This window comes from Barbatula barbatula, assembly GCF_947034865.1.
Source record: "Barbatula barbatula genome assembly, chromosome: 11".
In the NCBI taxonomy this organism is placed as follows: Eukaryota; Metazoa; Chordata; class Actinopteri; order Cypriniformes; family Nemacheilidae; genus Barbatula; species Barbatula barbatula.
Window position 1 is genome coordinate 16285669 of NC_136774.1, and position 27957 is coordinate 16313625.

General features: G+C 38.2%; 1 protein-coding gene across 1 annotated transcript in view; it reads right to left on the reverse strand.

Moving 5' to 3' along the window:
- sema3gb (sema domain, immunoglobulin domain (Ig), short basic domain, secreted, (semaphorin) 3Gb) overlaps positions 1-27409 on the reverse strand; it is a 31371-nt gene extending 3962 nt beyond the window's left edge. The window contains exons 1-15 of the mRNA XM_079468459.1: positions 27043-27409; positions 12976-13103; positions 4595-4755; positions 4134-4196; positions 3922-4041; positions 3269-3362; positions 2960-3079; positions 2729-2874; positions 2464-2578; positions 2311-2380; positions 1833-1977; positions 1492-1714; positions 1266-1354; positions 420-461; positions 84-241 (exon numbers count right to left, since the gene is read on the reverse strand). Of these exons, the coding sequence (XP_079324585.1) occupies positions 84-241; positions 420-461; positions 1266-1354; positions 1492-1714; positions 1833-1977; positions 2311-2380; positions 2464-2578; positions 2729-2874; positions 2960-3079; positions 3269-3362; positions 3922-4041; positions 4134-4196; positions 4595-4755; positions 12976-13069 (1640 nt within the window). The 5' untranslated portion in view covers positions 13070-13103; positions 27043-27409. The remainder of the gene's footprint in view (positions 1-83; positions 242-419; positions 462-1265; positions 1355-1491; positions 1715-1832; positions 1978-2310; positions 2381-2463; positions 2579-2728; positions 2875-2959; positions 3080-3268; positions 3363-3921; positions 4042-4133; positions 4197-4594; positions 4756-12975; positions 13104-27042) is intronic.
- Between the last annotated feature and the right edge of the window lie 548 nt (positions 27410-27957).

Here is a 27957-nt window from a genome sequence, read left to right on the forward strand (position 1 = left end):
TTTGAATACTACATGATTATCAATGTTAAACAAAGCTAAAGAATGGAAGTTTATGGTTAAATCATAACAATATGTATTCTAACCTTTTTGTAGCTGGTGTGAAAGCAGAACAGGTTTCTCCATCCCAGGCACAGTATGGGTCTCTGGCCAGGCAGCAGTCTGAACAGGCCTTACCGTAAACAGCACACCTGTGCAGGGACACCTGGGTAAGACCCCTTTCTGATGACACATACAACTGTTGCTGTAAATTGTAAAAGAGAAACATAACATTTATAAACTATACACAGTGTTGATCATCTTTATACTTTGTGATAAAAATGCATTAACTGACTGTCACAACTTATTTTGACCAATTAACAAACACCAAAAAATATTTATTAGGTTTATTTCATTACATTTATTTAATGTAGACAATTTACCCTTTTAGTAGATATCTTCAGAGTTTTGACGGCTGCTGGTGTCTAAACATTAGGGGAAGAAACAAACTTACAATCTATTTAGGGTTGTAACAATTAATCATTTAAAAGGATACTCTAAACCTGTATGACTTTCTTTCTTCCACAGAACACAAAAATATATTGTGAAGAACGTTGTTAACCGAATATAGTGCAGGGGCGTTGATAGACCTAAAGCTCTACTCGGGCACAGGCCCTCATTTCTTTTTCTATCACTTTTCTTTCTTAAAAACGTGCTGTGTGCAAGAAGTATGCAACACAACACACTTTACAAATTTCCCATGCTTTATAACCACTATTCATACAGTGCAACAATACTGGGGAAGGTAAACATTGTGTATTTGAAAATATTTCAGTATCTTGAATAAACTTTACATAAACTTTATTAACATGGTTGCATGCACTGTATGGAAATAGTGAAAGCAGAAATGCACATCTGCATTCATTACACAATGATAACAATCAATAACATATTTTCAAGAAAATAAATTTACAGTATTTCAAGAAACCAGTCATTTTATGGCTCCAACTAATATAACGAGCAAATATAATAGCTGGGTGCTCTGCAGACGCACACGGACATAGATTTCTGCTAAAATACGGCACGAGATTATGTTTACGGATTGGTTAAAGTGCATGACTGCACCGCTTTTACAAGAGTGAATTAGGTTACTATGTTGCATGTACAGTAGATCTATTTTTGCCGTTGTTATAAATGTAAATTATTACGTTTGAAATGACAAGAGGATGAGTAAATGATGTCAGAAGTTTCATTTTAGCAAAATCCACACAAAAACACCTTGAACTAACCTTAAAAACTTCCACCTCCTCTAAAACGAGCTCTTCAGTTGAGCTTATGTCTTTTGGTAAGACAATCACCTTCTGAACTGTTCCACGATCTAAAAACAGGCATGTTAAATCATAAATAAATCATAATGGCCATGTTTTAGTGACAAATGAAGAGTCAACCACAACCTGAAGAAACAACCTGTATGTGTGACAAACCTAAAAAAATAGCAGATGAAAAATGTCTAACCTGTGCCCAGGAAGAGCACCTCATATCTTCCATCCACGGCATCCACTAGGTCCACAGCAATGGTGGTAAAACGGTAGTCCACACCAGTCCTGACCACAAGGGGGCGTTTGTGTATAGGATATATAGGTTGATACATCAGAGGATGGGCACGGACAAAATTTACAGCCTCGTCCGAAAAGGCTTTAGTGGTGTGGAGATCAGGCGTGAAGGTTCCTCCGGGACACTGAAGAATAAATCAATACCAGAAAGAGAAAAATATCAACGTGATTTTCACAGCTTTAAAAAATGGGCTATCAACAAGAGGAAGTAGCCTAAATCTGATATATATAAATGAAACTCACAGTGCCTGGACGAGGGTAGGGGATTTTACCAGTGTAAGGAGTCCACTGGTAGTTGTGACCATGTTTGTGAGAGAAAGGCCCATTGAAGACATTTCTGATATCAGCCATAGAGTACACACACACGGCAGAGCCTTTAAAAACAGAGCTGATAAAAAAGAGAGATAATACCAGTGTCACATAACAAATAAAATATAATACACGGAAATCTAAATTACATTAAACATTCACAAAAATATGAAACTTCTGTCAACATTTCCTCTTGTATAATTTTTTTCTTCTGTGAAACTGAGACATTTAGGAAAATCCCACTGGTTTGTTCCATGAAACAAAAGAAATTACTGAACCAGACTCTCGAGCTCCAAGCAGTCTGGACACTTTGTTAAATATTTTGCCTTATGGCCTATTGTGTTCCACCTCAATAAAAATCAAATAGATTTGAAACAATGCGAGGGTTAGTACACACTGAAGAATTGCTCACCCAGCCGTGGAGAACACAGCGTACACGATGGGGTTACGTTCATCATGGGTCCTCTGAATAAAAACATCTCCTACAAAACAAACACATTGTCAATAAGGCGATGAGTCTGTTACGGTCGCGATGTCACGACAAAAAAACCCCCAAATGTCTTACTCAGTTCATCAAAGTAAGTCTCAACCCCGTCTGCACCAACCACAGAACAGACGAGACGTGCTTTGAGGAACGTCGTCCACTTATTCACCAATGACCTTTGACCTCCATCATCATTCTGAGGAGAAAGCACACACACAGATGAAATGGTAGGCTTTTAAGCTAACTGCATTAACATAACTGATTTGCATGACAAAAATATCTTGATTAAAAGTTCAATATTAAGTCAGAAGTTTAAACTTAAATCTGACTGGATCTTCCTTCTCACCAGACAGACTCTGCCCACTCGAGCGAGAACGCTCGGAGCGCTGCCCCCTGAAGCATCCAAGCTCTTTTCCCGAAAGAAAAAGTAAAGCTTGTCATCGTTCTTCTCCGCGCTGTCTGGAATCTTCTGGATTTTTATAAACACAGGCTCTGATGGACAGATAAAAGAAGATTATTTTAGTCACAAATCTTTGATTTAATCCCATCACTCCACCTCTCCAGACACACATCATACCGTTAAGCCATCGGGAGTCATACTGCTCTGTTCTGACAGCGGGACGGTCCCCCAAGGTTCTAAAGATGGCCGGATCTGTACCCATGAAGTCCACGTGTACACCGGCATACAGATTCCCATCTGAGAAGAAGATAAATAGAGTAATGAGATGAGACAGACAGGTGATGAAAAGAGACAAGCTAAAGAATAGTTATGCTGGGGATATCTGATACGGCTTTAATTACTTTTCCTGTTATGAGTTAAGAAGATGATTTATCAAAAGTTTTATTTCTTTAAGAGAGAGAGAGGTGATGGGAAAGATGATCTTACTGATCAGAGCTGCTGCGTTCTCCTGGCGGGGATCATATGGAGACTTTCCTTTTCCAGAGTCAACATAACCAGGAACAAGTCGGAAGAGATATTCCTACACACAACCATACACACACGCAAGCAAATATTAAAGGAACAGTGCACCCAAAAATGAAAGTTCTGTCTTGATTCTTTACTCACCCTCAAGTTGGTGTATACGTTTCTTTGTTGTGATGAACAAAGAGAAAGATATTTGGAAGAATGTTTGTAACCAAACAGTTCTTGGCCATAATTGACTACCATAGTAGGGAAAATGCTAAACAAATTAATTTCTTCTGTTGAACACAAAACAATATATTTTGAAGAATGTAGGAAAGAGTTCTGGAGCACTACTGACTACCATTGTAATTATTCCTACTATACAGAACAACTTTTTGGTTACAAGCATTTTACAAGCAAATATATGTTTCTGTGTTCATCACAACAAAGTAATTTATACACATTTGGAACAACTCGAGGTTGAGTAAATCAAGACAGGATTTTTATAAATGGGTGAACTGTCCCTTTAAGTGTTGCTGTGGGGTCCCCAATATGGAATTTAATTATTCAACATACTAAACAACGTTTGTTTGAAATTGTAAAAATGTAAAATTTTTGAAAGTATGTGTGTGTACCTCAGCTCTCCAGCCTCTGTTGATGAAGGTGCAGATGGGTTTATAAGCCCCTGTGCCACACGTGTACAGGTGAGTTCTGTTCCACGGCTCAATCAGACGCACAAAGTTTGCACACTCTCCCTGCAAAACACACATTAGACAAAAAGACAAGATGTTTTCTATTCGATAGTATAGAATTCAGTGTAAAAAATGACAGACTGTGAACCGTGTACCTGTCCACCTTTTCCAGTTAATTTACACTCTCCCTTTCTCTGTGCTGTCGCAGGCCAGTGAATCTGTAATCAGACAGAGTTTTATGAAACACTCCGTTATTGTTTATAAAATAAGTACCAAGATTATGAAATTACAGTATTTTTATTGAACATGGTACTGTAATGATTTATGTTTTAGAAATTGAACTATATGATTTAGACATTTATAAATAAAGTTTATTAAAATTTTTGGTTGTACGGGTCCATAAAGAACCTTAAATGTCCTCAGAAATATTCTGTTTAACAAAAAGCTATTTGTAGTAGATAAAGGGGCTTTATAAAGGTAAGACAGATATGGCTGTTTTAAGAATCTTAGGCTGAATTGTGAAGAATCATTCGTAGCACCTTTATTTTTTATACTGTACAAAGTTTCCTTCTACAATGAAAAATAATGAAATAATCCAATCATTCTATTGTCTTACAATAAGCGGTTCTTTATTGACATTTTGCATGTCTAGGGAGACCACGTATTCACAGCTGCCCAGGTAGAGTCTGCCTTGGTCTTGGTCCATGTGAAGTATTCGGTAATCGCTGGTGTTGAAGGAAAAACTGAACGGCCGTATGGTTTTTGTCTCCAGTAACTCTGAGAGACAGAACCAGAGAGACAATATCAGGTCAATGCATTTAATATCAACAAAAGCCTTTTAAATCCACTGGCGCTCTTTAACTGACGGATGTTTAAGTCCTTATGAAATCATCCATATAACTACTGCACATGTACATTTATAGCCCTGACATTATACTGAAGAGAATCTTTACGTATTACCACATGACCACATGGTGGAATTTATTATGACTTTCACATGCTGTGGTTCTGTTTCCATAGAACCATGAACCGGTCACAGACACCCAGTTTTAACAGAAAGAGCTCATGACTAACTTCTAGCATGGACGGAACCAACAATATTGAGGTTCGTTATCTTTTTTTCTATGTCAATTTTTTGTAATAAATAGAATTTTAAGAAAGACTTAAAGCATGGCCATATTTCTTTAATAGGAAACCGAGTTCCGGACCTCGGTGACCTCATAGCTGGCTAAGGCCATGACTTAAAGGCATGGTTCACCCAAAATAAAAAAATACTCTTGGTTCTGTGGAAAACAAAAGAAGAAATTTTGAGAAATGTGTCAGTGGTTTTGTGTTCATATGATGGAAGTCAGTCAGGTCCCATAACTTTTTTTCTGTTGTGTAGAAGAAAGTCATAGAGGTTTGAAATGACAAGAGGTTGAATAAATGATGACATCATTCTTATTTTTGCGTGAACTTTCCCTTTAAGTCTCCAAAACAATAGTACATTTATGTGTGTTTGACTGTTTGTGAATAATATGAGCTCAAATACAAAATCACTCACAAATATACATAAAAAGCCCAGATTTGGGATCAGTTATGTTGGGATCTGTCATATTTTTCCACACAGCAGGTGGTGGTGGTCTCTTTCTCTCTCTCTCTCTGTCTCTCTCTCTCACTCTCTTTGAGGGAGTACACAAGGGAAAACAGAGCAGGTGTAGAGATGAGAGATGGCTTCAGCTGTCTAGGCTCGCCGTGCCCCAGTGTACTAAGTGTCTATTCTCTGTCTCTGCCCCATTCAGCCACTAATTTCCCCAATGACACATCACCAATCAAAAGAATGCATTTGACGCTGAATCATACTCTGAAAGGTGTGCCAGGTTATGACAAAAAGCTGACTTTAAACATAAATCAAAGGTTAGGAGGACGTGCGGACATTGTTGCCCTCTGACAGCGTATGTGATTTTAGTGGAGTGGAACTGCACAACTAACACTCCCAAGTTAGCGTCATACCACACGCCACTTTGATCTCAGAGGTATTACTGCACCAAACGCTGCACCGCTTGTCCAGCGCTACATGTTAGATGAACAGAAATAGCTTGGGGCCGGTCACAGGAAGGTCAAAGTTAGACAGTAAAGTACGTAAAAGAGGATTTTTATATTATAAGCAAAGATAATGATTAAACCGTTCTAGCACCTCAGACTTTTTGATAACCTTATAAATTAATATTATTGCAAATGATTATTTCATTAAGAAAAACTGTAGTTTTCAGAGACGAGTAGACTGATCGAAATGACCACCATGACCACGCATATGAGGACAGAAGAGATGCCACACATTCTCAATGTGTGTGTTAGGTGTTCTCCTCTGGGCTCTAACTAGGTGGCGAAGTGTCTCGGGTGTGTGTGTGATTCTGGCAGCTGTGTGGGTGATCCTCCAGCCATGTACAAAATCTCCCTGGCCCGACCCACAGGGACATGCTGGGATTCCAGACCGCTTTCTGTGCGCTGGGGCCACACAGATCTATTCTCAGCAGGCTCTCTCATCCCTGTCCAACAGGATTCATCCACCAAATCCACTATCTTTTGGCAAGAGACGGCATCTATTTTTTCCAGGATGGAGGCACGTGACAGATAGCAAGTGTCAGGTCAAACATTGACCTTTACCTACAATCATCATGCATTTACACCTAAAAGAGGGGAAGTGATACAACTGGAGAGGAAGATTGAGGAAGGAAGTGATGTAATTTGTGTATATTTGTCTAGTTGTCCAGTAAACATATTTAAACGCCATAAAAAAGTTAAATTGTGTAACATTCTCTTTGCAATAACATTTCACATTTTCTGAATCTAAATTTAGCCTCTAAAGGACATGGCAAAGGAGCTGTGGTGCAGATCTGAAACAAGATTTTGAGTTTGTCTTTAGATGAACAGGACTGTAAAATATTATACAAAACCAGGTAGTAGAGAACAGTATCTATTTGTTTGAGAAGTTCTGTGTATAATTTGAAGTACAGATGTTTGCCAACTGGCCTGTACAATTGTGAATCTTTTAGTGCGAGTATGTGTTTGCCAGCTGGTGCCACGAGTCAGATTCAAGAGTAATAACATTCACAACAACATCATTAATGGATGACAAAAGCAGTCATAGTTTCCACTTACAACCTTCCAAATGCAAACATTTTCAGTTCGCCAATGCCAGCTACTGCGATGGTGCCAATGGTCTGCAAAAACATTATTTTGAACTTGAATAACGCAGGTTATGTTAGAGCAAAAGCAAAAAGAAATGTTGAAAGCCAAACAGGTCTCACTTCGGTTTTACAATATGTTTAATGAGAAAATATGGTGTTTTGGACATTTTTCCAATTATTTGAATACATGGTCTTTTGCAATAAACAAGAATTATGACATCAACAGCATCTGCAAAACATGAATAATTTAAAAAGCATAAACACATTTGAACTAATGACATTGTAAGGCACCATTTTTGTTTGGTTACATTTGTTGGGCCATTATAATATGTTAAAGTCCTGGAGCTTAAGGAATGCATGCGAATTATCTAGACAAGACGACTGGGACATTCTGTGGTTATAACAATATCTGGCCTAATACAAAAGACAAGCTGATAACAGAAAAACATGCAGAGCAACCAGTTGGAAAAAGCTGCCCCTGATTAACAGCCCCTCGGTTGCCGGTAAATAACCATGTGCGATTTTGCAGGGAGAAATGAGACGCCAAAACTCTCAATTAACATGTAGTGGAAAACTAGATTTAGTCCTTAAGAGACACACATCCCAAAACTTTCAGCTTAACTCAGATACACAATCCAAAAATAATTGTCAGCCACTCTGATGTAATGTAGTATTACTGTACTGTGCTGCTCACCATATCTATAAAATACAGAAGTGCTGGAGGCAGGTGAATACGGACGTCTCATTAAGTCTGGAAAGTTTGTAGCCGTGTCAGCAGTTTAGTTCAGTCTGCTCAGAAAATAGACACAGACTGTATAAAGAAGCCATCGTATGTATATTTCTTTTGGAGGTTTCTAGTTTGAGCCTCGTCTAAACTCCTGCTGTGAGCTGGTCCTGACAGCATCTTTCCTAAACACGGAGCTGCTCCGCCTCACTAACTTCATGACCCGTTTTGGCACAAGAATTGTTTGAAAGAAAACTAAATATTTGGGTCAGGACAAAATCATGAGGTTTCCATAGGAAGTTTTAGTTGCATAATGTAGAAAGTTATTTAAAAATATCTTACTGGACACTAATTACACAAATTTCTCTTGAGTAATTTGGTTCTGGGTTGTAAATTGCATCTTAATTTTTATCTACAGTATTAGTGTATGTTGATCACAATAGAAAATAATCTTGACTTTTGATTTGAGTTCAGTCTATGAAATTTAGAGGCATCTGGTGATGACGTTGCAAATTGCAGCCAACGACTCGGTGTTTTTACACCTCTGAAAACAAAGTTATGTTTATTATATTGCATTCCTGTCAAAAGATCATCCAAATACACATTGGACCTTTAATATAATTTAAATTCCCTCATTTACACTGCACGCGTATGCTGCGCTTTGCGGCCACCGGAGCAGAACGCTGACACTAGTCAATGCTTTTGATTATACCAGCCGCGCAGCGATAATCGCCCACTATATCTGATCATAGATGGCTAGCAGCTAGCCGTGAGTGTACATCGGTTGTACTCTCGGATTATGATGCATCATGGGATTGAATGATTGCACTCAATAATGTCCACTACGAATTCGGACACCACTAATAATGGATGTCCCCTCAAATAGTGCACTGTATTAGGGAATGGGGCTATTTCGGACACAATCTATTTTTGAAGGACGCCGCGTCCAAGCCGCTCAAATTCTATGTCAAAATAAAAATACCTATGCAGTTCGTATTTCACATCAAATATCCATAAAAGACATAAATAATAAATGGACGACGAGAGGTTAATTCTCGAACCATGGTTATTTTTTGGTAAACATTTGTTTAACTATAATACACATGTTTGTTCTAAGTGTAGTAAACCACGGTTAATTTTCGTAAGGGAACAAAGCATGACCCATAGCAATAAACACAACAATATACCAGAAAAACATAACCAACTTCCCTATGGTATATAACCCCAAAAATCAAGACAAAACAATGTCGGACAGGCAAATCCTGTGGTCTCGCGAATCCAGCAGCTTCACGTTTGAGACGCTCCTGGTGTACATTGGCACCGCATTGAGGTGAACTTAATAATAATTTATTAAAATCCCAATGAATTCTTCTTTAAAATCATAGTTGGATGAAAAAAATTTTGATAATCAACATTATATACCAAATACAGTTTTATCAAGCTTATAAACCTTTCTTAATCTCTAAATTAGGGCACAATGATGTATTATGAACTAAATACAGTATCTTGCTTCTGAGTCAACCTGATCCTCTGACCTTTTTTTTATCAGTCCAAAATCATAACCATTTCGCTACACCCAACATATGTCTGTGTATAGCTCTATTCTAATCCTGCAGCAAGGAAGAGGGATCGGATCACATTATTGTTCACAGGCATTTTGTTCCATGTATCGTGCACGTAGGCAGTGGATGAGCACTGACATGGTCTGTCGGAACTAAACGCTATTTTTACAAACTAGGTTTTTCCATTGTGAACAGCTACAAATATGCCTAAATATACCAATCCAGAGCATCTGAAGATCTTGTCTCCTGTACTTACTGAAACACTGTAGCACTGTTTTCAAACATTAGTCTGGCTTAATTTGTGACTGAATGCCCCCCCAAAAGAAAGAAAAGGCTGAATGCCAGAAGACTGGGACAGTGTCATAAGAATCCTCATTCATGGGATTTTTAATAATGTTATTTTAAATCGGTTCCTCCACGCCACTGTGCCCTGGATTTTTTAAAGGCTGAGATCATTACTTATTTATGGATGGCTGGTTGAAGGCCAGTGTGAGAGAAAAAACCGGGAACATATTTTACAGAAAAGTTTGTTAGGCTAAAGTGTCTCACTGGTGAGGAATTCCTTTAACTTTCTCCTGGGAAGGAAATGTTGACTTGTAGATGAAAAGCAAAACTCTACATGACCTCATAATAAATGTATCTGCAGACAAACACTAAGATTTGATATAAGAGAAAAGAACCCATTTTAAATAAAAAAAGACAGCTGCAATAAATTTAGTTGATGTTTTGCAACTACTCAGGAAACCAACCCGTATTAATTTCAATGATTTACCATTTTACAATAATTATTTATTAATATACCAGCTAAGATGAAATATGCTTTTGAGTCTTTTTTGTATTTTCTGTGATAAATGTTTGAGCAGTTAAAGGAGCAATGTGGAAATTGTGGAAGCACCTAGTGGTGATGTTGTGAATTGCAACCGATGGCTCACTCCACCCGTCCGAAACACTACAGCGGCTGACACAGGGCTAAAAGACAACCCTATGAATTGCTACAGATCCTATTCAATGGATATCTGATTTTCTGCTACAGTTGTTCGATGATGTTCTCACCCATAGTTCTGTTTCTTATCTTTAACCTTAAACTCCTGATGGTTTTCTTGTTTATACAGTTAATTTATCCACTTGCCCTTTCCCCAGACATTTCCCACATTTACTATGTCAGTTTTAAACTACTGTAAGAGGCGTTCTGGGAAAATGGCCCGGTTCCAGAGAGAAAGCACTGGATGGAAATGTGCTCTTTGCCTGCACTCAAGTCATTCATCATGAGCTTGAGAGGCAATATGAATTATGTTGAAGAGATACAAACCAACAACATCTTTAACCTTGTCCCAAACTTCATTTCTGATCCCACCATAGTCGTTTAAAAGCTAGTAGCTCTGGAGAGGAATTCAGGCTGGATGACACCAGCTGAAGCCCCAAACAATGTATATGTGGCATTTTGGAACAGGTTGATGGCAATGATCTCTGTCATGCTTCGAGGGGCTTCCCTGTGCTCCGGCTGAAGTAAACACAGCAACTACACAAGCTAATAATAAACCTCAAGAACTACGGGCCGATCCCGTTTCTCAGAACTGGGATCTATCTCACTGTCACCTACGCACATAATAACCCCGCACAACCCAGGGTCATAATCACCATTGCAAACACTTGAGTGCACAGACATGCACAAACAGACACACACTCACTATATTTCAAAGGCAAACATAAACCTGTCGCTCTCAAAGCTATGCAGAGTTGCCAGAACTGTACTCAAGTACGAGAAGTAAACACGGTAATACAAATAATGTAAAAGTAAGAACGATTATTTTCTTTTATAATGTTGATCTTTGATCACGATAATGATGAAAGCAATCAATTGAATGAAGACAAAGATTAAATAAACGCATGCACTGTATACATAATGCAGAATATAAATCTCTGAAAGGATACAGTGCAAGGAGAGGTGTGATATACAGCGATATACAAAAGTCAAGTCTAACTTTGAACAATTGACGTCTTCCCTCTCTATTTAAATATATTAAATAAAGATGTATTAACAATGTTGAATGCATGTTGCATGGGTGTGCTTGCAATGTAAGTTAAGGTTCAACTTTGAGAAAAACAGGGAGAATAACTACACAATCTTACTACAAGTGAGGATCAACAAATATTAATAATAGGTTTTAAATATCATTTTGACCAATAAATACCTAAAACGTTTAGTATTTCATCTATGTTGTACCAAACATATTTACTATTTTATGGAACCTAAAGGGGCATTAAAAGCAAATATTGTACAAATATACCCCCCCGAACATCATTTTTGGCTACTACTGATATGCTGACAGGTATTAATCATGTTTCAAAGCATGTGACATCTGAGCGCCAGCATATGATTGGTGAATCATAGTTGTGACTTCACAATGAGTCCCAGCAGGTTGTGTAAGTGACTAAATTAAAGAGAAGAAATCTGAGTAAAGCTTTCATCCATGTTCTTCTCCCCACCTTAGGAAAGCCTGACATCCTGACATCAGGGTGTCGCTCTCAACCACGTCTCAAGTTGCCACAGGTTGGCACACGCCATCAGGTTATGCCCTAAAATATCTTTGTAATCATGCGAGTGAGGCTGACTTCCTCTTTGTGTGTGCGCGCAAACATTTTAATGGGTAACATACAGTAATGGAAGTCTACTGCAGAAACACCTGCTGGGCTTTGTGCATGACAGTTTCTAAGAACTTAGAGCAATTTCATGTCAGGCTCTGACCCGTCGCGCTTCTGTGCTTCTGTCAAACGGGAGGGCGATATAGTTTAATAAATGTGTCTGTGAGCGACCGCGCCAAGTGCCTTTTATTATATAAAACAATTTATTTTTAACATGCTCGGCCGTACCATTAGAACCCTGGTAGTTGACCGCCGTTTGCGTGTTTAATGGAAAAAAAATGCAAATGCTTTTGTGCTAGAGATCTGACTTTTAAACTTCAAACATCTGCCTCACTCTGCTTGCATCTCTTTGTGCCCCGCCGTGACACATCCCCCTGCAGAGGGGATGATGGGTAGTCCCCTCTCTGGGGCATTAATTGGGAGATGAGGCATGCTGGTGCCAGATTCAAAACATATACAGAAAGGCAGGATGCGAGAAAGGGAGAGAGGGAAAATGTGTGACATGGGGAACGGAAAAAAAGAAAAAACAGATGCATTGAAAAGAAAAGTCACTTGATGATGACAGAAAGGGTTTAAAAACTAGAGATTTCAAGAACTTAAATGTTCTTAAAAGGCAAAAAAAAAAATCACGTTTCCCCCAAATAATCATAATTTAAATCTTTTGAATACAGTTTTTAAATTTATACATTTCAACATGTTTCTGCCTGAATACAGTAGTACCTTGCAAATCACTATTATTTCCATATGGTTACAAAGCCGACAGAGATGGAATAACTTCATAGCTGGATTTGAGATAAACAATAACTTGATTTGATTTACACCTAAATACACAACAATAAATGTTGTATTGTTTACACACTAAAACAAACAAACATCAAACAAACGCTTAATTTCTCACCTTTATATGACAGGTGCACTCGGGGCGTTGTGCGAGTGTTGCCATGACAACCCCATACACATAGACTCAGGATGAAAAGCAGGGTTTGCATCATGGTTATGATAATGATAGCAGTAACCCACTGAGATCTGCAAGAGAAAAACAGAGTATATGTGAATCTGGATTAACCACTCTTAAGTACATTGTACAAAATGCAATTACATACATTGTATGAAGATATTTTGTAAATTTCATACTGTAAATATATAAAAACTTTCTTTCTGTGAGTGGATGGCCTGCTACAGTGCCTCGGATTTACAACTTCAAAGGCAATTCTCTCAATACTTAGATGTTATTGCACCCTCAGATATCAGAGTTTAAACGGTCTTTGCCAGATACTGTCATATCCTAAAAACCCATACATCAATATAAAGGTTTTTTATTCAGCTTTCAGACGATGTAAACATCTCAATTTCGAGAAATAACTGGTTTTGTTTTCCAGTGTCAGTTACAGCCGAAGCCCCAGCTAATGTTTATTCATCATATGCATTATTTAATAAAAAAATTCATTCGTTTTTATAAATCAGCATGTAAAAAGATTGATTTTAACAATACCCCAGACTTGTTAGCACAGAAGCACTCACCCTGAAAAGCCCTGAACTAAATTAGGGTCTGTTCACAGGTCACTGACAATCTGAGGAAGATCCCACCCCTCATCTGAGAGGCTCCATAGAGAGAGAAACAAAGCACTAAAGCTGGGTTGTTTGCTTTTTAATATTTGACTACTGCTGAAATGTTTTCACAAACTAACACAGGGTTGTAAGTTCCTCTCAACAAAACAGCATTTACTGCCATCCTCCATGAGGGCTGTAAACACCTTCCCAAGTTACACAAGTTAAATCACGACGTGGAGGTAAACATAGCCTCTCAAATTATTCAAAGGTTCACTCAGTCCACTTTTGTTTGCTTTAGCTTATTCTTTCGTGTTATCTTCCCTGTTTTTATTTTCATAAAGACAAATATCTGGACTATATGCCCTTTTCCACAATGACAGATGAATGTTATAGATTGTGTGGGAGAGGGCGTTATGTCTTTCTGCAGTGGAGACAAGCGCCCAAAGGAGATTAGAAAAGTATGTAGTGAGAGAGCAATGGTTTCTTAAATAGGTCTGCCAAACCCTCACAGCTACGGCAAATCCATGTTGTATCAAAACCTCTTACCCTCGGACGACAGGGCTCTAAAAAAACACTTTGTGCCTCTGTATCTGCAGAAAATCACCCTAGTTTAAGGTGATAAATGGCGTGCATATTTCTAAGCACAGATTTGCATACTTAATGAGGGATAACCATAAAGACATTGCAAAGCAAGTTTATAATCAAAATGCTATGGTGTTTCGCAAAGACACTGAGCCCAGAACAATGCTGATTTATATATAATATGTCAATGACAAAGCAGCACAACTATAACTCAATAAAGCATTTCGGTCATGATGACAGTTTGTAGGCCAACATGGAAGGTTAATTCGCCACGGGTTCCCTTTGGAATTTCTAATGGGGTTTTAGAAAAGCGTTTTTTGATTTATGAGTACATTAAGACCTGAAGATAATATTCTTTAAGGAGGTTTTCCTGTTTTGTTCTGCAACATATATTACACTCAGTTTTACCCACAAATGTACATTTAAAAACCACTGTGTTTAAAACAAAAAATTGCTTGCACAACTACAAATGGTTTTGTGATTCTTCGAACAAATGATGACTATATTGAAGATGCTAAAATATAACACAATAACTCTTATAGTATTTGTGGTATTCCGTAGTTTTTATAAAATGACTTAAATGAATAAAAATAAAAAGATTACACAGTAAGTGATATTACATTTTTGGATGCTAGTTATACAACAGGAAAGTCTCTTATTGGTAATCACAGAGCTTATTTTACTCATAAATGTATACCTCAACCTATTAAAAAATTCCCCAGGGAACCTATTGTTTGAAAGCACTAATTCTCTTCCAGGTTTTAAGACTACACACTAAACAGCCGTTTAAAATAATATCTGAGGTAAAAGTAATTAAAATGATCAGCGTAGCCTCGGGTTTGTTGTGGTCCTACCACTAACTGATTCACTGTTTGTGTAGATTTGTAATGCACTTTGAAGTGCTGGAGTCTGATCCTCTGCCAGACTGAATGACACATTTCCAGCTAAAAAAAAATGACAGAGTAACAATAGCTGAATGACACCAATCTGTAACTAAGATAAATGCTCTGATGTAACCATGATACATATCATGAATTTGAACAGTCTAATAAAGGGACAGTTCACCCAAATATGAAAATGATGTCATCATTTACTCAACCTCAAATTTCAAACAGTTCTGGGACACAACAGTCTTTTACTATGGTAGTCAATAGTGCCCCAAAACTGTATGGTTGCAAACATTCTTCCGGATATGTTTTATTGTGTTTGGCAAAACAACAACATGTATACAGGTTGGAACCTCTTGAGCATGAGTAAATGATGACAGAAGAAAAATATTTTTGCACACTAAAGGAAGTGTCCAGCACAACTGATGTGTGAGTAATAAAACAATGACAACAACATTCTGTCTTCTTCCCTTAAAAGGACAAGAGAGTCACTGATATATAAAGATTTTAAAACTATTGTCAAATATAAAGTCATCAATCCAGACAAGAGGTTGAGTGTTTTCATTGATTTCCTTCCTCACTTATTTTTAATGCTGTCCTAAACACATGTATTATATATGATTTAGTGGAACTAGGTACTATGTGATGTAAATATGCACTACTTTGAGTTTACCAAACAGTACACGTATCGGTACAGTGCTACAAAAAAAACCAAATGACTATATAGCTGAACCTTGTTCACCTTGAACCGCTTTTATTTTGAGATTCACTGTAAATTTGAGGGTGCAGTCATGGGTGAGTCCTGTACCTAACGTTAAGAGGCCGCACATGTCTGCTCTCTAATTATATGCCTCAAGTGGCTCGGGGTGTCATTACTCTCTCTCTCTCTGTGTGTGTGTGCGCGCATAAGGGAACCACACCTGCACAGAGAGCAACAGAATGATGAGGTTCTCATAAACGGACAGGAAACAGAATGAGACTGAGAATAATGGAGGTCAAAGATGATGGGTGAGGCAATAAAATGAACAGGAAAATATGAGATGAATTCCTGTGGCTCGGTGGTTAGAGCATGGTGCTAGCAACGCCAAGGTCATGGGTTTGATCCCAGGGGATTTGTACATACTCAGATACAAATGTATAGTGTAATGCGATGTAAGCCGCTTTGGATAAAATCGTCTGCCAAATGGTAAGATCATCTTGATCAGGGATTTCCATACATGGATACTTAAAGTAAAAGTTCACCCATTCACTAACATTACTTCAAACCTTTACGACTTCCCTCCGCAGAACACAAAAGAAGATATTTTGAAGAAAGTTGGCAATCGAACAGAGCTGGCCCCCATTCACTTCTATTGTATGGATACAAAACCAATGCAAGTGAATGGGTGCCACCTTGACGGAAACCAACATTCTTTAAAATATCAACATTTTCTTTTTTTTTCTTGGAAAAACTCCAATCTTAATAAGATTAAATATTATGTACATGTGACAGTACTTGTAGCTACAGTATTCTGATAGGGATGTATAAAAGACCTGATCAGATAAATATACAACCGCATTGGATTATGGGATGCTCAACAACACAAAATCAGTTTCTCACAACACTATTCTGTAAAGTTCAGTCAGTATAATATAACAGTATAATAGTAGAGAACACAAAAAAGAATACAACTACTAGTTGGCATTGTCTCATTTTCTCCATGCTGATTTCTGTCTGACACTCTCTAAAAAATGTTTCTCTCCAGCTGAGCTCCTTCAAGTGGAAATTAGTTTCCATGCAGCAGGCATGAATACAGAAAACCAATAGCGCATTTACCATTAAGAAGCCGGGGTGTGTGGAAACAGTAGGTCATGGGGCAACTTGACACAAAGGATTCTGGGAGACTTTCCCTCAATGATTCAACCGCAGTGGCTCCCTCCTGCTGAACCCATGTCTGCATTTTCACTCAGAAGAGCCTTTAAAGCAGCTCTAATTGACAAATAACAAAGTGTAATTTACAATTAGTTTGCTATATCTCAGGGTCAGTTAGAATATGGTTACAATTTAAAAGTAAACCGAATGATAGTCCCTATAACATTGGATTAATAGAAAATACACAGGCCTTTAACAAAGGAAGACTTTTAGCGGGGCTCCCAGATGGAACCCCAAGGAATAAAAAGCAAGCCATGACTGATCACATGACCAACACCCTTCGTGTCCCTCATTATTGAAAAGAATGCCAATTCTCTGGTGTTTATAACCTCCTGTAACATGAAAGCCCTCCCCGTCTGTAGTACGGTTTCTTTAGCTAAAGAACTCTATAGTGCATTTACAGAAGACTCTAAGCAAGAGCTTCGTGCAGTCACAGTAAACAGGATTTCTAGAAACAACATAACCAGTTAGCAGGTCATTTCTGAGCCCTGAAGGATCGTCTACGGCTGATAACCCTGTGCCACACATTCCTCCAAAGGAGACAGGCCATTTCTCATTTCCGAAACTATTGGTCATTCACATTTATCTCTTACTGACAGAAGACTTGTTTTCACATGTCTGTCCAGTCTCTTCTTTGACATCCTTTGTGTTTGATGTAATCCTTTTAACTCAACTTCAGGAGAGGCCTACGTGAGCCAAACGTTTGGAGTTACAGTACTGTGTCAAAAGTCCACCATCAGCTTTCTTGTTTTAGCATGTTGTTTAACTGACCATACTTATTTAGGACAACAGAAAATACAGGCCATAAGTTCACACACGTGTGGTTTCCATGTTGTATAGGGACATTCCATAGACATACACCTAAATCTAACTCCAACCAAGCATTTCTGCATTTTCAAAAAAACTTTATTTAGTTTACTGAATCATATAAAGCGAAATATTTAAGCAAAATAATTTCCCCACAAGGTCAACTATAACGCTTTACCAGGACGCATGTATGCACCTACACACACATATACAGACAAATAAATAAAACTAAAAAGCCATTTTCAGAACAAAATCTCTTCTTTACACTCAAAATTCTGTATTTAGTGTGACCCCCCTTGGCACAAAGTACATCTTGAACTCTTTTGGGGAGACTGTCCTGAATTTGATCGAAATGAGAAATTGTGGTTCAATGCTGCATAGAAATGATCTGTTTGTAATCCTAATAAAACTAAATAAATAGTTATATAGGGACAGCCATTATACCACTGCTTAAACACCACTGCTGAAACCTAATGGTGACGTAAGACTTTCAAACAGTACAAAAACAACTTACGCTGACATTTCTTAAAAAATATATCAGTGTGATTGTTTTGTCTCGAGATGCACACTTAAAAAACACTTAAATGTTCTAATTTAACTAAGGCCTAGACCTGTTTTAAACTAATCCCTGTCCGGGAAACCGCCCCATAATGTGTAGAAAAGTGATGATGCTCATTATTTTATCTCAAATAAGGCTGTGGGCTGGATTACTGTGGACCGATCGTAGTGGCATAAAAGCAATAATTCAACACAAAAACACAATTAATCGAAACCAAAGCTTTAATTCAGACTCACACCATCTATTTAAACTGCAACAGCCGTCAACCTTAAACCACACACAAAACTCAAAGACTGTATGACTAATGACGGCTAAACCCTGCATGCCAAGAAAACATGAGAGATTTAAAAACCAAAAGTTTAACTTGGGTCCACTTGCCAGAACTTTTGTTCCATTGGACTCAATTTGCTTTGTGTTTTCAAGGATGTGGTTATACATCCATGTGTCAACACACAACGTCACCTCTTAGGTTACATTAGGTTCATCCATAAAACGGCTCATCCTTTTTCTTTCGAGCGATTGCAAATCTGCACAAACAGAGTTTAATCTCTCAGTTTTGGGCAGTTTGTGGCCGTAGTGACAGATTGCATTTGTTTATCATGGGCCACCTGATCTCCAGAGACACATGGTGTTCCATAGAGAGAAATAAAATGGGTACAGAAGGGGACCATTGTCGTACTGTCAATGCATTTTGCCATCTCGCTCTAGCCTGAAGCTGTTATTTTCTGACAACATCTGCAAAGAATAATCATTTTGTGCAAGGAGGTAATCACATATTCTGGGACTGGTGCTGTAGGTGGTGTGTGTGCACACTTCTGCTCGGAGGTTTCATTATTTCATTAAATAAATAGGCCAATGACAAAACCAGAAAAGAATCTATCAATATAAATACTCAATGTTACTAATGACTGACTTCCTGTATTCTATAAACTCATAGTTTTGCAGTTTTACAAGCCAACGGTGTAGTTGTAGCACCTGTTATTTAGATAAGAGACATCCAAAATGTATAATGATCTTTCCAAAATTATTTTGAGGTAAAAAACCATGAAAAATCTTAAATTATTATTTTAATTCAGACTCTACATGCTTACTGAAGTCAGGGCTTTGACAACATGACAAAACTGAACAAGCTACTAAAATCCCCCAAAACCCTCAGGTTGCATTTCATATTCCTTGGATGAGACCAGAAACATATTGAGCTCTCCAACCTCGTACTGCCCGAGGCTTCTGAAGATTCTGTGACCAAATTTCAATCTAAGCAAACAAGAGAAGGAGAAAGCCGAAACATGAGCTTTAGCCACAGTAATTAAAGCACTGAGGTGGAGAGGTAAAGGTGAGGCAGTCAACCCTATCACCTCTCTGAACGTGAGCTGGGCGGGGCTAACGCGGCCTGCTGTCAATGTTAGCGCTCATTAGCGTGAAGCATTAGCTCAGCAATAAAGCTGCCTCTGACTTGGAAAAAGCCCCCAGGGGCTAACAAGTGCGCAAAAAGGGGTCAAGAGGGTCGCATTTCAAAATCCACCACAGAAGAAACAATCATTTACTAGAAACTCAGACTTGACTATTCAGGTTTTACTTTCTACGTTGTGGCTAAATATAATCTTCAAAGAAATCAACTCTACATACATAGCTTTGGCGTCTGTTTGCCAGAGATAATAGATTTTCTTCTAACTGAAAGTTGGTGAGAAAATTTTGATTTGTATGTAACTTTGGATAAAAGCATCGGAATGTAATTAATCTAAATAAATGAATTTACATTAGCTGCTGTTAGCTACGTATATTTCATTATATGTCCTTCCATTTCCTGAAAATAAGTAATGTTTTTCAGGAAATGGAAAAAACACTGTACTTTTTAAATGATTAAATACTGTGTTTTCGAAGTCGCCAAGCACTTTTTAATACTTTTTTAGGTTTGATATTTGCAAAACCGAGTGAAAAACATAAAGGTTTAACAACGAGGTTTAAGAAGGACAGCAGCGATTTACAAAAATTAATTATTGGAGATTTTATTTCGTTTTACATTGTAGATAAAACTTTTTTTGTTTTCTAAAAAAGTCTCAAATTGTAAAAAATTTATAATACAAAGTTAGACAGTTGTTAAATTAAAAAGTTATAAGAATATGTGACTATTAGGGGTGTGACGAGACACTTATCTAATGAGACACGATACTGGGTTCACGAGAATTCGATATTTAGACTTTTTTTAAGAAATCCTCAATGATGAAATATATAAGGAAAAAATATTTTATTCACATTAACACAAAATGCAAAAAATATAGGCATTATAAAATCAACTAAACACAGGAAATTGATGTTTTAATGATTTAAAATATGTAGTAATAAACAATATGTAAACACTGCTTAATAATTTGTCACAAACTCATATGACATGCAGAAATTTTTGCACAAAATGTATGCTTTGTTTTCTTAACAGTCATAGCTTTTGGTAAAGAGCTGTGGTTGTTTTCTCTATATGCTTTTGCATAGTGCTCGTGTTAGCAGAGGTGGCGATCTTATCACACTGTCAATCCTCCTTCCTCCACTGACTGAACCCTCATAGCCTTAACACTACTTAAACACAACATGTTTTATGCTTACATTGAATATATGTAAGAGACAGATGATCTGATTTTGAAGAGGTTTGCCTGTGAATGTATTTAAATAACGTAATGTGAACTTGCAGTTGCTATACTGTACTTGTGGTACAGTCAGCTTAGCTGCTGTTCAGCCGGGCGCTACCAAAGCGCCGCTGGCAACACGAACAGCCTTAAATACTAGTTATGACGGGAGACACGAGCGAAGGTTGAAACCAATATGTCTAGCAAGTGTTTGCATAGAAAAATGGAGGGAAAGTAGCACCGCGGGATGGAAAATCACGTTGTCTATTAATGGCCGGGCCGGCCACAGTAGTGCACATACTTAGTGCAGTTATTGAAAACTGTACAGTAATGAAAACAGGTCACACCACAACAAAATGTGCACTCACACAAATGCTCCCAAATCTATTTTGAAGTCGCACATGTTAAATTTAGGGGCATATTTAGGGACTAAAATGGTTGCAATATCGAGCCCAGAACTCCATCATGCCAATTGCGTAAGGAAAATGTCTACAATATACTTTGTCTGTAGTGTTTTTTTTTTTTCATTTACTTATTCATTGAGAAATGGGTTTACCAATGTAGTCTTAGAAAGAAACTCACAATTTCAGATGTCATTTAAATTCAGGTTTTTTCTGTTTTTCACATACACAGTTTGTACATTTTCCCCTGGAAAAGCGGCTGCTAATAAACCTGTTAAAATGCAAAAAAAAGAACTCTTACTATGACTACATTTTTATGTTTATTGCAGCAATATAATACATATCTAGGTGGAATTTTTTTATACTGCTGCTGCTTTATACTCCACTTCACCCTGCAAACTTTGCCAGCCACCACCAATAATGGTACAAATTTGTTACGGGAAGGGAGAATTGTGTCAGAATCTATTGTGTTTTTGCTTTTCCATCGTTCATTGCAGTCTTTACTTCATGTTTTTGGTTCTACCCTGCAAGCATGGCTGTCAGCCAGTACTGAAGTATACAAGCAGCATACCAGATTGCCTTACTCCGGGCCAAAGCAGGTTCATGTTGTGGTCTCTGTAGATGAGGGACGGTTTACTTGAATGTGCATATGCTCTCTAGTGTCAATGAGCTAAGTGCATGCCACTGTTGAGGGAATTGTGGCCCTTCTCCAACTCTAATGTTGGCTGCCCCCTACGCACAGGTCCTGGATTCTGCATTTAAAGCGGGTGGAGCAAAGAGCGCCGGAGTCATTGGCTAAGCTTCACCACCCTTAAGAACCGGATTCAGCTCCTGTCTTCAAAGACCACTAAGCTCAAACATCTTATCTGCAGTTCTTTGAAGTGACTGCCGCCAGCAGCCACAACGACATCTGACCTTCACATGACAGTGTTGTGTGGTCGCCAGGCTACACGCAAAAACGGTGTGGTAAAAAAGCAGCCAGGCACATATTGCGGGTTTATCGGTCTCCGGAATGAATGTGCCACTAATTTAGAAATAACAAAAGCACTCTTGCATCATGCAATAATAACGCACGCTATCATTCCCGAACCCGTGGACGTGTATACGTACGCACACACATAAATAGGTGAACCCTGCTCGTCTCTCTTTTTAATCCCCAGCACAATGCTCCCTCCCCTCTAGTAAAACCAGAATCCTTCATAGTGGTACTTGTGTTGTAATGTTACAAATTGAGAGCAAGAGCATTACACAGAGGAGGGGCAAACAGCACATGGCCCTCCCGCGGCATACCGGCACCTGTTTCGATGGCCCCTCTTCTTTTATTTACATGATAAACACTGAATTCTTCTACAATAACCCCGCCAGCATGGCCTCAGCTATTCATAGCTGACAGCTGTTTTCCAGCATCAGGCTACTTCATGATGGGATGCAATGTTGATATGCAGAGCGTCAAAAGAATAAAGAGGTATAATTCATAAGCGGTTGGTTCCGTCGGCATTTTGATTGATTTAGAACAATGACGTGACTCATAAATGAAAGGATTAAATGACAGGTTTCCATTGTTTATTTTCTTGCTTCACTCACTTAACAAACTTACTTGCGTGATATTTATTTTACTCCTTATTTCACCGTGCCATTTTTCCTACCAGGAGCATCACAAAACAGTAGTGTAACATCACAAGATAATATTTTTTTCACCCAAGCCTGTTCATGCCTTCACAATGTGATGACTATTTTTCACGAAATTCTCTGTCGTGTCCAGCCAGAGGACAGATCCTCCGGTGATCGGAGCAACTACTGCTGGTCTTTGGCTGGCCCGGACCCAGGAATCTTCAGAATGGAGGCTTAATGCTCTCAGAACTGACAGCTGCAGGGATTAGAGACTCCTGCTTGCCATTATTGATGCCCCATGTATTGTGCCTTTCCATGTAAATGTGGCACCAGGACCGGGACGGGTGGGGGTTCATGAGAGGGTTAACGGAGGTCATCGTTCTGAAGTCATGTCAGGTGTTTGAGTATAAGGATATATGAGCGTCAGCATGTACATACTAATGATAGAATGTAATTACCCACAGGAAAATCCTCCATGGACAGTAGATGAAGTTGACAACAAGAACAAACAGCAAGACAAAAAGATCTGATGTATATTCAAGCTTTTTGGCCTCTATTAGGATTTTGTCTTCATATGACTTTAGTACTACAATTTTATTTCAATGTATTATTATGATGTACAACAATACAGTAAATTATTACTGGTTACAAATAAGTTAAATGCAAAATGAAAAAGGGTTCCCAGCTAATGAACAAACTTAAAAAAACAGACAACAGAGATCAAATCTACAGCACAGTCTGCATTGAGAACACACTTGATGGTAAGGTGGAAGACTCCTATCTCCATGCTAACATCACTAAATTACCACTTTTGCCCCTGAGCTTCCCCCCTCCATCAACCCCTAGAGTCCGGTTTGACCCCACTTTGACCCCCCAGCACCACTGACGCTGTCATGACAACCGTCTCAAGAGGCTTGTTGTATTTATGGAGGGTGAAAGTGAGAGCGGCATCTCTATATTTGGGGTGTGGGAGAGAGAGAAAGAGCGAGAGAGGCACTTTATGACAAATGGGAATTGTGTCATTTATGTAGAGAAGAAAAAAGCAAAACAAAACTAAATTAATGTAAAAATATGAAAATGTAAATTCAAACTGAAGCCCCAAACATTTTTTTCTAATTATGTGTAGAGAGAGAGAGAGAGAGAGATAAAAGCCTTAATTTTCATCATTTAAAAGAAAAAAGGGATTAGAATAGCCATACAATTATTCCGTTAGAGATACGGAAAAGAGATTCTAGGAACATATTAGTTGACCTGAAAGTGAATAAAGTTTAAAATGGAAAAAAAGATTCCTTTTCAACCAAAGAAAGGAAGGCTTTCAAACAACGCTTGAGCAAGATAGAGCACTGATGTTCAAATCATTATTTGGAAATTATAGTCGATGAAAGAATATACAGGAATATTTATGTTCTCATGACAAATGCGCCCCCATTATGTTCAGAACATTATGTCGACATGTTTGTACAGGTATTAATTACCCTTATCTGGGCTCTTATCGAAATATGTTCAGAAAGGTATCCTGGCTAACATTTATGTGCCTTTAAGGAGCTGAGCTTCATCGAAACATGATTCTTCTTGACTTTCCAAGTGCTTTTATTTTAAACTCTTTCCAAATACGACTACATAGGTTTTGTGAATTCATCTCTTAAGTAACCAATTCCAAGTAATCATCAGCTTCATCTTCGTCCGAACGACAAATAGAAAGAGAAACATAAATGTGGAATACAAACCCTTTTACACGAAGCTTAAATCTTAATGTAGTGGCTCTAAAATGTTTTCAGACACTTACAAGAATTACAAAATGCATATGGCTATTATGCTAGGACACCTGTGTGGTTTTGGGAAAATTGTGAGTGCAGCCTGAAATAAAACTGAAAAAAGATGGTACTGGAATAAAAGTTGGTTAAAGGGATAGTTCACCCCAAAATGAAATTCTGTCATGAATTACTCAGTCTAGTTGTTCCAAACTTCCAATTGTTCTAAATTTCATTGTTTGGTTGAACTCAGAGAAAGATATTTGGTTAACTGCTCGTAACTAGTGGTGAAACAGAGCGCGTTTGATACGTGATCCGTACGGATCGTGCTCTACGATTCTGAACCCATGTAACCCGCGGATTAAAGTTCTTTGCATATACAGTCCGAATTTTCCATTTGCGTTTTTCCTTTTTGGTGGTTGTTTGTACGATGTCTCTGCATTGTCAAAATACCTCTCAAAATGCTTGCAGCAGATGTGAAAAACGCTGAAAATCGAACAAAGTCCAAAAAATTTTCTCCAGTTTTAGCGCAAACACGCTCTCGCTCTCTATCACATTGACCACCATAGTCAGAAAAAAGACAATGTGCACTAGAACTGTTTGTTGTCCTACATTCATCAAAATATATTTTTTGTGACCAACAGAACAAAAAAAGTATAAGATTATTTTTCCTACTATGGTAGTCAGCCAACCTCATAAAAAGCCCTGTATAAAATAAATAAGACGAGATTTTAGCATGCACTGCACAGCGTCGAGGTAAGTCAGTGCATCTTTGATGGGCAAGATTAATATTTCACTAAGGCCTGCCAACAATACCAAAATAAAGGCAGATCCAGTGAACCCCTGAGGGCAAGATGCCTCTCAATCGATTTCAGACTTTCTTTCCTCTTCTGCCTCAATAACTGTTCAATAATTGATGAGAAAGAATCCACATGGATCCCAGAATTCCACACTCAATTCTTTCAAGCAGCAGGTTGGTTTTAATGAATAACTTCAATAGGTTGGTGCAAATTCTACACCACTTAAATTAAAAAATTGCGAAGCACATAGAGACCAGAAAACACATAAGAGGGATTTCTTGTATGGGCCCAGGTAACAATGACAGAATTTTAACAACCTGCATGAGATGCATCAATGGAATATAAAACATATTTACAGACACAGGGCAGGCGCACAAATTTATTTAACAATTAATTCCATCATTTCTAAACCTGACATCAAACAACATCCTCATGTTTCTGAAGCCAGGAACACAGACTGTAATACATTATTTTTATTTATTTAAAAGTTTTACAATAATAACCACTAAGAGCCTTTTCGTGTTTTGGTCAGTATTTTGAGGACGTTGTGTCAGCCACACTTCAGGCACTGATGGGTTTTAATATCGGAAACCACAAATGTTGCTCTGACAGAACATTTCCAAGACCTTAAATAACTGTACATGCTCCTGATAGATCACACAGATAACAAATAAACCATTTATCACACAAACACAAGTTTTAGTCTTCGTTCAAATACCTTACTCTGTCAACTATATACCAAGTGCTTTAAAACATCCCCTTCATCAGTGCACTTTTAGTTTAATGTGACTACCAAAAAAGTAAATAGCCTAGTTTTGAGATATCTTGCTTTACGCGAAATCTATGCTTGGAAATTTACAAATTAACGATTGGCACTAAAATCTTATAGGCCTAACTTTATCTATATTTGCCGCATCATTCGCATAAAAACCCGATTATGCGTTTTAGAATATGAGCCATAATGCATAACCATTTCTGTCAGGACTTAAATGCTATGGTCACGGCGGACTTAGCGTGCATTTCGACACGTTGCCACGTGCTCTTTTAAAGTTGCCTGCTAAGTTTGTTTTAACTTAAAACTGACCATTCCCGAGAGACTCTGCCGTGTGCGTGTGAAGTGGACGAGAAAAGATGATGCGCGTTAACTCGTGGCATCTCTCAAGACGCAGGACTCGGCGCTGCCTCTCAAAACTGAACTCCCTAACTAGGCATCATGAACGAGTAAGTTCATTTTAGGATATTGTAGGAGCTAGAATGATGACAGTGACCAAAATGCAGTTTTGCTGTTTGCCTGCTGACCAGATTTTAAATCACAACAATTGAATGAAATAATTAGGTGAAAACTTACATCGAAATAATAAAGCGCACCAATCGCGGCAACACAGAGACGCTACATACTGCGTCTGCGTATTTTCTAACAGCAAAACACATTAACAAATCGTGATTTTAACGCCATCTTTCATTCTTTTATAAACGAAACACTTACTTTAGTCCAGGTAACTTAAGGTAGGCAGATGTTACATTCCGTGGCGCGCAGCTGTCCGATTCAAAGAAAACTGTTTCAAATGACAAAAGTCAAGCACACGTGTCAATGTCCATTTGTTTGTACGCTCGCGTCTTCTTTCTTCGTTTTTCTGCGAGTTACTAAAGTTTACAGGCGTCGCAGTTGAGGTACAATATGCAACGACCACCCTCAAAATAACTTAAGGGGAAAACTTTTACATTTCGATTCGCATCGTCATCATTTTTGGTAATATTATCCTAATTCCGTTAGTAGTCCAGTCTCTTTACTAGTCCAGTCAAGTGCTTGCAGGTGTCGCATGTGTTGTGCTGTACCTCGCCTTCTCTCCGCTACCTCCCTATTAAAACCAGCCAACCGTGTCACTGTTAACCAGCTCCCTGCCAGCCAGCACAGAGAGGCAGAAAACCCTACCCACCGCCTGACCGAAGCACTGAATGAGGGATTGTCATGCAGCTAATAAAAATCAGGTCCCGTCGTTAATCTTAAAGAGGTAATCGTTAATAATAAGACAGCACATGGAGTTCCCAATACTGAGTCCTATTAACTTAACTTATTACCCTTGGTGTCAGGTGTCATGGTTTATTATAAACCTTCTAGTGGGGTTGAGGCCTCATATTTAATTCTCTATGATGTGAAACAGTGTGTCAAATTGAAGAGCTCTGTCATAAGCTCAGATAAAAGTGTTATCTTCTCGCCACAGAGATGTTGAAAGGAATAAAAAATAATAAAAAAGAGTAAACGCAAGACGATTTGGTAACAAATGGTTAATTCTGTTTTCATTGTGCTTTTTCAGATTTTCAAAACAAGACCTACTTGTTACAAAAAAGCGGACATATTTGTGTTTCTACATAAATATGAATATATAATCCAGCTCTCACT